The 13216-nt window shown below is 40.9% G+C and overlaps 1 protein-coding gene across 1 annotated transcript in view; it reads left to right on the top strand.

Moving 5' to 3' along the window:
* Positions 1–245: 245 nt before the first annotated feature.
* Positions 246–13216, top strand: part of LOC129868199 (folliculin-interacting protein 1-like) — a 49690-nt gene continuing 36719 nt past the window's right edge. Inside the window, exons 1-3 of the mRNA XM_055941955.1 lie at positions 246–390; positions 3847–3962; positions 4075–4708. Coding sequence (XP_055797930.1) covers positions 4620–4708 — 89 coding nt within the window. The 5' untranslated portion in view covers positions 246–390; positions 3847–3962; positions 4075–4619. The remainder of the gene's footprint in view (positions 391–3846; positions 3963–4074; positions 4709–13216) is intronic.

Genomic DNA, 13216 nt, shown 5'->3' with positions numbered 1-13216 from the left:
AACAATGTGGAGCCTGTCAGTGACCACACGGTCAGTGAGAGGATCAGAGACACAGTAGACAACAGAGAAACTGCTGCCCCTGAAGTAGTCCCTCAAGTCCTGAAAAGACCCACACATCACTCACCAGAGCAAGCCAAGTTCTTTGACTTTGCAGACAAGAAAGAAAGAGACACCTTCTTTCAAAAGTTGAGGCAGAGGTACTCCTCCGTGAGGGTAAGCATCCTCTCTGAATGGGCAGTCTTTGAATGATTGCAGATGCCATGTATCAGGAATTTGCTCTCATAGTATGTTGTTTGACTGACCATGTCCTGGTATTTTTCGTCACCAGAGTATATTCGCCAATGTTGGTGGGCGTTCGACAGATACATTTGAAGATGAGGGTAATGTTTGGTAAGCACAATTTCTACATAGGCCTAAGTCCTGCAGATGTTAGTAAAATGGTTGGTTCCTAGGACAAAAATGTCTTGCAGAAATTTCATTTTGGGGTATACTGTATTCAAAGGTGGAAATTTTCCATGGGAAATAATGGAAATATATGCAAATTAATATTAATACCATTTAAATGTAGATGTTTTTTGCATTGGATATATTTACCATATCATATGGAGACCTTATCAAAAGTAGACATAATTGCAAATGATTAAATCCTTCCAATAGAAAAGAAAACAATTTAGTTATGAATTGAACTTTAATTAAATGAGTTGACTTTTCACATGGGATGATTTCACTGAACAACAAAAGGGAATATTGAATGATCCCAATGATCCATCGCATCTCCCAAAAACGTGTTCAACACATCTGTAAAATTAGTCTAGAAACTAAAGCTTTGGTTGTCTTCCTCTCAGGCTTCCATGTCTTCTCGCTGGACCTCCTCAATGTCCACCTCTTGAACATCAGACTTTGAGACCTCATCTTCACTGTCACTTTCCAACCTTGTTGCGGATGGCTCGTTGTCAGGCTCAAAAAGCCTCAAGTTTGCCCGGGTCGCCACCAATTTATCAACCCTTGTATTGGTCAGCCTGTTGCGTGCTTTCGTGTGTGTGTGTTCCCAAACAAGGACCAGTTGCGCTCTGAGGCGGCTGATGTTGGTGGGATTTGGAGGATGATGCAGGCAACTGTGTAGAGAGCCTGAGATTCACAAAGTCACTTCCACCAGGTGGCTGATGAGATATGTTGGCACGACTGCCATATTGCATCTCCATCCCAAAGCCCTTGCTTGGATATGTACTTCGCCAGACTGCCAAGAACTGCCAAGTGCAAGACATGGTAGTGATGACAGCATAGGCCTTGTTGATGCGCTTCACCAGACAGGATGCTCTTGCCAGCATACTTGGGGTCCAACATGTACGCTGTGGCGTGTATGGGCTTCAGGCAGAAGTCTTCACGCTTTGTGATGTATTTCAGAACTGCAGTTTCCTCTGCTTGGAGCAACAGTGAAATGGACAGGGCAGTACGGGTTTCTTCTCTTACATCTGCAAGCAGAGTCTGAACATCAGACAGGATGGCATTGTCTCCCTCAATCCATGCAATGGCTATTGCTATAGGTTTCAGGCTGCTTACCACTCTCTCCCAAAATACATAATCCAGGAGGATCCTCTTGATGGGGCTGTCCATATCGGCAGACTGTGATATGGCCATTTCTTGGAGAGACTCTTTCCCTCCAGGAGACTGTCAAACATGATGACAACACCACCCCAGCGGGTGTTGCTGGGCAGCTTCAATGTGATGCTCTTATTCTTCTCACTTTGTTGATGAGGTAGATTGCTGCTATAACTTGATGACCCTTCACATACCTAACCATTTCCTTTGCTCTCTTGTAGAGTGTATCCATTGTTTCCAGTGCCATTATGTCCTTGAGGAGCAGATTCAATCCATGAGCAGCACAGCCAATGGGTGTGATGTGAGGGGAGGACTCCTCCACTTTAGACCAAGCATCCTTCATGTTCGCATCATTGTCTGTCACCAGTGCAAATACCATCTGTGGTCCAAGGTCATTGATGACAGCCTTCAGCTCATCTGCAATGTAGAGACCGGTGTGTCTGTTGTCCCTTGTGTCTGTGCTATTATAGAATACTGGTTGAGGGGTGGAGATGTAGTTAATTATTCCTTGCCCACTAACATTCGACCACCCATCAGAGATGATTGCAATACAGTCTGCTTTCTCTATGATTTGCTTGACCTTCACTTGAACTCTATTGAACTCTGCATCCAGCAAATGAGTAGATAAAGCATGTCTGGTTGAAGGGGTGTATTCTGGGCAAAGAACATTCAGAAATCTCTTCCAATACACATTGCCTGTGAGCATCAGAGGTGAACCAGTTGCATACACAGCTCGAGCAAGACATTCATCAGCATTTCTCTTACTCTGTTCCTCCATTGAGTCAAAAAAACTACTCATTCCAGGAGGACCATGAGCTATTGCTATCGATAAGGTGTCTTGATTCATAATTTTCACCTCAAATAGAAGAGGGACTTTTGTCAGAGGTTGCTTGTTGTGAGAGCTGAGGGAACTTTATGCACTTGGCTAGATGATTCTGCATCTTTGTTGCATTCTTCACATATGATTTGGCACAGTATTTGCAAATGTACACAGCTTTTCCTCCTACATTAGCTGCAGTGAAATGTCTTCACATATCAGATAGTGCCCGTGGTATTTTCCTGTAAAGATTAGAAAAAATGTGTCAAAGAAAAACAAATACAATTTCATGTACAGAAAAATAGTTAAGCAGTTAGATTAGACAACTTCTTTGTAAGAAATGTTTTAAAATGAAACATGTATGGAAACAGGAGAATTAACACTCCTCAGCAGGCTCAAGCCACCTAAAACCCACATGGTAGCAAACACTAATTAGCAGAAATTGTTAACAAGTTAGAAATGATTTAAACACACTTTTCTGTAGGCTACTATTTACTAGTTAACAAAAAATCATGTATGTCATATAAAATATATTCACCCCACCCAGTATTTTAATCAAAACTTACCAGAAAGCATGTAGTCCTTGGCTCAGACAGTCTAGTAGTGTGAGCTCAATAGCATCTCATTATTGTGCAAGATCTTGAGAATCTCCTGTACATGTGATGGAAGAGTGCAATGTGAATGCAGAGGGTTGCAATTCCATTGAATTGGGGATAGTTTAACAAAAATATGCTACAAGATGTAGAATTGCATTGTGTATCCCACTAAAAAGGTTCACTTTTTTTTTATGAATTTAAGCTTAAATTTCGGAAAAAATCCGGAAAATTTCTGCCCCTTTGCAGCCCTAGTCATTACCCATGCCTCTCCTCTGAAGAGACCTTTCATTGCATCCTCAAGTATTTCCATGGGTAGGGCCAGGAGTTTTTCCTGACCAATGTGACCGGACCTGGGGTGTATTCATTCAGCTAATTCTGTGGCAAAACATTTCTTAAATGGAAGCAAACTGAACAAAATGGGGAGGGACCTACTTGAATAGAAACTCTCGCTTTGCTCCTGTGTGGCTAAGTTGGTATGGTGGGACCAGTACAGAAAAAAGTATGAACATTTATTCATTAAGTCGCTCTGGATAAGAGTGTCTGCTAAATGACTAATATGTTTATGTAAAATGCTCTGTTTGCTTCCGTTTGGTTTTCAAACAGTAAACAGTTTCCGTAGGTAATACGCCCCCAGGGAATGCTCTTGGCTCTCGTTATTAGCTGTAAATCGGGCTCGAGTTTTTCCTACTCGGGAGAAATCCATGCTTCCCTATCCATTAAACTTTTGACTGTTTTTTAAAAATGATTTATAGTAATGGTTGAGTATGATTGATCTGCTGTTACTTTTGTTCATTTTCCATTGTTATTGAATATTGTGCTTTATTCACTCTGCAGTTCAAAGATATAAGTACCAAGTAGTTAAAGGGCTGAACCATCTGTGCAAAGTGTACCACTTCCAGTCCTCCAGGAAGTGAAGCTACCACAACTTGTAAAAGCTGTCATCAATACAGGTGAGAAAGCAAACAAACCACATTGTCTGAAGCTCATATTTTAACCTTATTTTACATGCCCTTTTCTCTAAACATTAATCTCACAATGCCCATTTTATTCATTCTCTTTTAGGACGCTTCTGATCCCTAAAGGTTTTCACAGTCCATGGACAGACAGGTTGTTGTGGTTAAAAAAATTAATTTAAAAAATGAAATTCTGTTGCTGTAATATATAGTGTAGATACATAATGTACAATTATTTTAATTTAATTAACATAATAAATTGATAAAATTACAGTTCTGCAGTATTTGAGCATATTATTTGAATAAACATGTCATATATATTTCAGGCATAGAATTGGACTGTGATGTATATCAATTATTTATTTATAATGTTTTAGGTTTTGAATGTACATTTCTATTTGGTGTCATGTATTCGAACTTTCAGCCAAAACATAAACAGAGTGATTATTTTGACCACGTGGTGTTTGGCCAAAAATATCATCCAATCAAGTGTTTTCGAGAAGTAGCAGTGGATTGTCGTCCAATCAGAAAACTGTAGTGGGTTTCCAAGCAGTTCGTGTGACTAATGCCTGTCATATGACTCTGCCACAAATGGAGTTCGTTTCAAGGAACTAGGGCTGCACTTGGATTTGGAAGAAAGCGAGACTTTCTAAAATGCCTCCAACTCTTTTTCAGAAACTTTTTAATAAAAGAAATTCATTTTCGCCGCCCCCAAGATGCAACAAAGAGGACCCCGCGTTCAGGTTTGTGCGCATGCTATCTACATTAAACTGCAAGCTATAGCTAGCTGGCTTGTTAACGTTAGTTGAGCAGCTCATTCTCTTGTGCAAGTGGTGAGCAGAAGTTGTCCCGAGTATTAGGTATTAAGATAGTTTTGCAATCCATAATATGCAACGTGTTTTAACCACCTACCATTCTGATAACGACAGCTTTAAGATGACCTTAATTATTGCCAACTGCTTATTAAGTTAGCTAACCCACTCCAATCACATTGTGAAATCGCTTGAGAAAAACTGGGTCTTTATAGAAAATATGCAATGCCTCCGCTGTTTTGTTGGAAATTACTTGAAGCTAATGATGTTAATATTTTGTGTTGTGCTGGATAGGGTCTCTTTGTCGCGTTTACTTACAGTGAAATACATTATCGGAAATTATGTTTAATATCAGTGTACACAAACAACAAGAATGCATAACTAGCTAGCTACAATTCAAGATTATTATCATCATCATTTAGTGCCAAGTACAACGTGCATGCAAGCTACTGTACCCAGTCGCAGTCACAGTAGCCATGTACGTGCAACGGTGCACGTGACTGTTCAATGGGCCTCTGACATCTAGATGGCTGGTAAACTGATGTTGCGCTGTGAAGGCTCTGTAAATACTGTAGTTGTGCTATACTTTCTCTGATTACCCATGAAAGTACAAAGTATTGGTGGCATTGACCTTTTGTTACTGCGCATTGGGAAATACTTTTTTATAAATTCTTAAATACTGCCATGTCATTTTTGGGATGTCATCCATGTCATGCCAAAATATTTAATGTTTGTGATTTATAGGCCTATAATTTAAATGTCAAGAAAAATGTCAGTTGGATTCTATTTGTGTCACTCATGAGACCCCCGATGCTAAGTACCCTCACCTATGTGTCAACCACATTCTACAGCCAGAAATATGTCTTGTCTGAGATGGATAAATGGAGCATAGTGCATTTTGCCCTTTGGCTTCAATTGGGTCATGGCTTATTATTCCCTTTCTGGCCCACATGACAGTACATTTCTTTGGTACACAGGCTTCGTTTATCAGACATGCAGGACTGACTGACAGGAGTTTACTGTAACACTTACTCAGGCACAGGTCTGAAGAAGCAACATTTTGGTGTCTAATTCATTTATCTGACAGTGACACTACTCAGATACTGACACCTGTGATTGAGCCTTAAGATTTTGTGAATTACCGTTCTGAGCAAACTTCTCATCTGGAGCAGTTTGTGAGGGCGCAAACATGCTGGGAATGAGATGTCACTACTTATCCACGGCTCTTCTCTAAACCCATAGTCATATCAATCTGAGACAAGTAAGGAAAAGTTCATGTTAATAAGTCTCTGTTGGACTGGGCCTGGAACAGCACTGCCACATCAATGCACTGTCCCTCCCTAAGAATACCAGGCAGGGCAGCAGGTTGGCTGACCCTCTGAGGAAAACCTAAACAGCGCTCATATTTCCTTGGCTATGAGTGACCCAAGAGCAGCATACTGTACATTGCTGAGAGATCCCACCCAGGGGCTTTGTTTTCTCCCCTGCCTGCCCCTGTTGCAAACAAACTTCCTTCCTGTACCACAGCCTGAAGTGTGGACTTAACACACTGCTCCTTCCCCAGCCAGATCACTGTAGATCATAAATGCTGAACTGATATTTTCAATCATTTCTGTTTGTCTATTAAGCCTTTAGCTATAGTAGTTAAATGGGTTGAGAGATGAGAAATCTATGCCAAAGTTCCTTCTCCTGTCCCTCTGCGCATAGTTTCAAAACAGTGTGTGTGTCATGTGAGGGATCATCAATCATAATGTCTGCCAGAGTATCACATGTCTGTATTCCCCAGTCAGTCACAATCTATAAAAGTAACTGCCAGGTTAGATGAGGGAAAGTTATTGCTTTTTTATTCCCAATGTTCTCCCCCTGTTTTAAGTGATGGTTTGGCTACCTTTTTATTTTTTTTAAAAGTAAATAATAATATGAGTTTGGCTAGTGAGTGTGTTGTATCTCAGCAGGCAGGTCAGTGGTCAGTAAGACAGCTTGTCGACATGTTCTTCCTATACGGCTATTTTAAGTGGCCCGAAGTTCTCAGATCAGCAGTCATGGTAAAGATATATATTTTTTTCTCCAGCCCCATCCCTTCATGGAAAACTCCATCCAATCTTTTGGTATTAATTTCATTAGTCCGTTGACACAATCTCAAAATGTTTTGCTTGTCAGAAATCAAGTTTTCAAGATATGTACATTCAAAATACAGAAGTCATCCCGTACTTTGCATTTTGCATAATATGATGCTTCGTTTTGTGCCTCCCGGGTGGCGCAGTGGTCTAGAGCACTGCATCGCAGTGCTAGCTGCGCCACCAGAGTCTCTGGGTTCACGCCCAGGCTCTGTCGCAGCCGGCCGCGACCGGGAGGTCCGTGGGGCGACGCACAATTGGCTTAGCGTGGTCCGGGTTAGGGAGGGTTTGGCCGGTAGGGATATGTGGATATTGTAAAGTGTAACGTGTGTAAAGTGGATATTGTAAAGTGGTTGTTCCACTGGATATCATAAGGTGAATGCACCAATTTGTAAGTCGCTCTGGATAAGAGCGTCTGCTAAATGACTTAAATGTAAATGATGTAAATGTCATATGATGCAAATTGCATCATGCGAGGATTTCTGTATTTTTAAAGTTAAATATCATGAAAACTTGATTGCTGACAAGGAAAACATTTTGGGATTGTGTCAACAATGGACAAACAAACACCAATATATATTTTCCTTTAATAACTTTGGGCTGTCTTGTTCAACAGAAAGTTGTCTGTTCTTTTGACCAATTGTTCGGTCAAAATGTCTGAACATGTATTTCTCAATATATAGACATGTTTTTTAATAAAATCAACTATATGCATTGAGTTTGTCTGATGCTTTAAGCTTACGGTATGACATAAGACAAATGCCTCAAGGGGGCGCAAGAGGTCTAGACCCAACTATTCTCCTCCTGCTCCTGCTGACTTTCTCAGGTTCTGCTAGTACTCTCCTGAAGTTGCAGGTAATAGGCTACATGAGGAGTCGGTAACCTTCTCATGCGGAATGCCAATTTATCTTCTACCAATCTGCGTTCCACTTATGGTTTTCATATGCACATTTTCATGAAACAGTTTCATTTATAATAACGTCTTCATATCTCAATCTTTGTCATGTGGTTAATCAAAATTCTATCTAAATTAAAATTATACAAACCTAAAAAAAAATTACATCTCTTGCCAACTATGTAAAAAATAGCCAACATAAAGCCAACAAATAAAAACATCCTGATTTTAAAAAATAAAAAAATAAATAATCCTATAAATCACATTGGCTACACATGGCCTGTCTGCAACCAACTTGAAACATTGTATCAACTATTAACTTGGGTCCAGCCAAAGCTTGCGCTTTGCTAGCAAAATTGTATACAATATTCTGAGCCCACAGTTTCCCGAGCTCAGGACGGACACAGCTGTAGGCTATTTGCGCAAGGGATAAGAAGCTGCTCACCGGAGCTGAGTACCAGCACCTCAAATGTTCTACTGCTTGAGCTCCTGTTCCTTTTGAAAGTATATTCGCTCAAAAGTGTTGTGGTGCTCCTGCACCTAAATAGAAACGGTACCAGCACCCAAAATGAGTAGCGGAACATAAGTCAAGCACTGATAAGAAGTAATCAGGTAGGCCTATTTTATGACGTTTCCACTGGATCAGAGAATTACATTTTTCACCTTTCACGCTGAGTTTACCAGTCAAAGGTTTGGACACTTACTCATTCCAGGGTTTTTCTTTATTCTTTAACTATTTTCTACTTGGTAGAGTAATAGTAAAGACATCAAAACTCTGAAATAACACATATGGAATCATGTAGTAACCAAAAACGTGTTAAACAAATCAAAATATATTTTATATTTGAGATTTTTCAAATAGCCACCCTTTGCCTTGATGACAGCTTTGCACAGTCTTGGCATTCGCTCAACCAGCTTCACGAGGTAGTCACTTGGAATGCATTTAAAATAACAGGTGTGCCTTGTTAATTTGTGGAATTTCTTTGAGCCAATCAGTTATGTTGGTGATATACAGAAGATAGCCCTATTTGGTAAAAGACCAAGTCCATATTATGTCAAGAAAAGTTGAAATAAGCAAAGAGAAATGACAGTCCATCATTACTTTAAGACATGAAGGTCAGTCAATATGGAAAGTTTCTTCAAGTGCAGTCGCAAAAACCATCAAGCGCTATGTTGGAACTGGGTCTCGTGAGGACCGCCACAGGAAAGGAAGACCCAGAGTTACCTCTGCTGAAGAGGAGAAGTTCATTCGAGTTAACTGCACCTCAGATTGCAGCCCAAATAAATACCAACATCAACTGTTCAGAGACAGCGTGAATCAGGCCTTCATGGTCAAATTGCTGCAAATAATCCACTACTATAGGACACCAATAAGAAACACAAGCAATGGACATTAGACCGGTGGAAATCTTTCCTTTGGTCTGATGAGACCAAATTTGAGTTTTTTGGTTTCAACCGCCGTGTCTTTGTGAGACGCAGTGTAGGTGAATGGATGATCTCCGCATGTGTGGTTCCCACCATGAAGCATGGAGTAGGAGGTGTGGGGGTGCTTTGCTGGTGACACTGTTTGTGATTTATTCAGAATTCAAGGCACAACTTAACTAGCATGGCTACCACAGCATTCTGCAGCGATATGCCATCCCATCAGGTTTGTGTTTAGTGGGACTATCATTTGGTTTCAACAGGACATTGACCCAGCACACCTCCAGGCTGTGTAAGAGCTATTTGACCAAGAAGGAGAGTGATGGAGTGCTGCATCAGATGACCTGTCCTCCACAGTCACCCGATCTCAACCCAATTGAGATGGTTTGGGATGAGTTGGAACGCATAGTGAAGGAAAAGCAGCCAACAAGTGCTCAGCATATGTGGGAACTCCTTCAAGGCTGTTGTAAAAGCATTCCAGGTTAAGCTGGTTGACAGAGTTCCAAGAGAGTGCAAAGCTGTCATCAAGGCAAAGGGTGGCTACTTTGAAGAATCTAAAATATGTTGATTTGTTTCTTTTTTAGTTACTGCATGATTCCATATGTTATTTCATAGTTTTGATGTCTAAACTATTATTCTACAAATATAATAGTAAAATTAAAGAAATACCCTTGAATAGGTGTTCTAAAACTTTTGACTGGTACTGTGTGTGTGTGTGTGTGTGTGTTTTAGTTGAGCAGTAACACAAAATAAATACATTTTGGTCGACGTAAAGCATAACGACCAAACAATTGACCAGTCGACTAATTGGGGTCAGCCCTACTAACTTTACTAAAACAGGAGGGGAGACACTTTGTTTCAACTGCAGACTGCCCCTTTAATTAAAAGACTAGCCTATTAATCAGCCTATTTGTGTGAGATTTAGGCTATCAAATGTACAGTTGTTTAGCCTATTAGGCCTATTTCTGGAACTCTTCTGTGCTGTTAGTTAGCAGCACAATTAGGGTTTCTTCATAAACCACATCCAAAGCCTTTGAAAACCTGTTTAAAAAAAAAAAAAAAAATTAAGTGTACCTGCATTTTTCTTGATTTTAATCTAACTCTCTAAATTCCAACTTTGGTTTCAATACTAACTTTGCCAGAACCCTGTTCGCTGTATCCCAGAATTGTCAATCAGAGGTTGTGTCCCAAAGGGCACCATATTCCCTATATAGACTTGTGCAATACTTTTGACTAGAGTCCTATTGGCCCTTGCTTTGACAGTGGTCTCTAAATGGATCTAAGCTAGTATGCACAAAGAGCTTTCTGATTTTGCACGTACTGTCTGTTACTTTGCCTAACATTCATATGTAGCTATTGCATTATTATTACTAGGCTAACAATATCCATTGTTGATCAATTATTATGTTACTTTTATCACAGATAATACAGTTTTTGCATAATAGGGCCATGGTACTGGCAGTGTCCTTTTGGTGTAGTGTTGCAGGGTGTGGACAATTACAGCATGAATCAGATTATGAATCATGTTTGATGTTACACTCCATAGACTGATATGAAAAGTTAAAGGCCTCTCAGAATGTAATATAGCCCTACCCTACTTAGGAGAGAGTCCCATATCATAGACGGTGTGAGGTGGCAGTATTATCTTTAGACATCAGCACACAGACAGTGCTGAATTTGTGGGATTATCAAATCTAACCAGATAGTGTGCCATTACACTGGGCCTATAGAGCCCTGGTCAAAAGTAGGGCACTATAAAGGGAATAGGGTGCCATTTGGGATGGAATCACAGTCGCCTGAATGCCTACTTTCTCTCAGCGAGTGAGACATTGTCAATATTGTAGGAGCTTTTATGCAGCATTTCCAATGAGGATTTACACCAGTGTTTTTCCCAAAAGAGTGACTTTTCCATCTACGCATGCCAGCACCCGTGTCTCAATGGGCAATGGCTCCCGCGGACCTGCTCTAACTTAGAGCCAAGGCATGGCCACTGGTACCTTTTCAGCTGTCATTTACATAACAATGGATAACTGTGAACTTTAACACCTTCCCACAAAGCAACAGTCCTGAATGATGCAGATGTTGTTGATCTGCTCGCCACAAGTCTTTAGTGTCTTGAAGATAACTAGAGCTGCGAAGATAAACCGAAAAGGACCTACAACGACATTGCCCATGTCTTTTGCTTATGTCGGTAATTTTTGCAGATTCCTGCAGATATACAGTGGGGAGAACAAGTATTTGATACACTGCCGATTTTGCAGGTTTTCCTACTTACAAAGCATGTAGAGGTCTGTAATTTTTATGATATGTACACTTCAACTGTGAGAGACGGAATCTAAAACAAATCCAGAAAATCACATTGTATGATTTTTAAGTAATTAATTTGCATTTTATTGCTTGACATAAGTATTTGATACATCAGAAAAGCAGAACTTAATATTTGGTACAGAAACCTTTGTTTGCAATTACAGAGATCATAAGTTTCATGTAGTTCTTGACCAGGTTTGCACACACTGCAGCAGGGATTTTGGCCCACTCCTCCATACAGACCTTCTCCAGATCCTTCAGGTTTTGGGGCTGTCGCTGGGCAATACGGACTTTCAGCTCCCTACAAAGATTTTCTATTGGGTTCAGGTCTGGAGACTGGCTAGGCCACTCCAGGACCTTGAGATGCTTCTTACGGAGCCACTCCTTAGTTGCCCTGGCTGTGTGTTTCGGGTCGTTGTCATGCTGGAAGACCAAGCCACGACCCATCTTCAATGCTCTTACTGAGGGAAGGAGGTTGTTGGGCAAGTTCTCGCGATACATGGCCCCATCCTTCCTCCCCTCAATACGGTGCAGTCATCCTGTCCCCTTTGCAGAAAAGCATCCCCAAAGAATGATGTTTCCACCTCCATGCTTCACAGTTGGGATGGTGCTCTTGGGGTTGTACTCATCCTTCTTCTTCCTCCAAACACGGCGAGTGGAGTTTAGACCAAAAAGCTCTATTTTCTGTCTCATCAGACCACATGACCTTCTCCCATTCCTCCTCTGGATCATCCAGATGGTCATTGGCAAACTTCAGACGGGCCTGGACATGCGCTGGCTTGAGCAGGGGGACCTTGCGTGCGCTGCAGGATTTTAATCCATGACGGCGTAGTGTGTTACTAATGGTTTTCTTTGAGAATGTGGTTGCAGCTCTCTTCAGGTCATTGACCAGGTCCTGCCGTGTAGTTCTGGGCTGATCCCTCACCTTCCTCATGATCGTTGATGCCCCATGAGGTGAGAACTTGCATGGATCCCCAGACCGAGTGTGATTGACCGTCATCTTCAACTTCTTCCATTTTCTAATAATTGCACCAACAGTTGTTGCCTTCTCATCAAGCTGCTTGCCTATTGTCCTGTAGCCCATCCCAGCCTTGTGCAGGTCTACAATTTCATCCCTGATGTCCTTACACAGCTCTCTGGTCTTAGCCATTGTGGAGAGGTTGGAGTCTGTTTGATTGAGTGTGTGGACAGGTGTCTTTTATACAGGTAACGAGTTCAAACAGGTGCAGTTAATACAGGTAATGAGTGGAGAACAGGAGGGCTTCTTAAAGAAAAACTAACAGGTCTGAGAGCCGGAATTCTTACTGGTTGGTAGGTGATCAAATACTTATGTCATGCAATAAAATGCTAATTAATTACTTAAAAATCATACAATGTGATTTTCTGGATTTTTGTTTTAGATTCCGTCTCTCACAGTTGAAGTGTACCTATGATAAAAAAATGACAGACCTCTACATGCTTTGTAAGTAGGAAAACCTGCAAAATCGGCAGTGTATCAAATACTTGTTCTCCCCACTGTATATATATATGTATATGTATATATATATTTTTTTTTAAATGTAGTTGCGGGAGAAAGATGGTTTTAATTACCAGGTAAAACAGAAAACCAGCAGGCTCCTTCGGCCCTTGTAGGGCAGGGGTTTCAAACTCATTCCATGGAAGGCCTAGTGTCTGCTGGTTTTTGTTTTTTCCTTTCAA

Source organism: Salvelinus fontinalis, chromosome 13, assembly GCF_029448725.1.
Source record: "Salvelinus fontinalis isolate EN_2023a chromosome 13, ASM2944872v1, whole genome shotgun sequence".
NCBI lineage: Eukaryota > Metazoa > Chordata > Actinopteri > Salmoniformes > Salmonidae > Salvelinus > Salvelinus fontinalis.
Note: the sequence above shows the minus strand (reverse complement) of the source record. Positions and strands in the feature narration are given on the sequence as shown.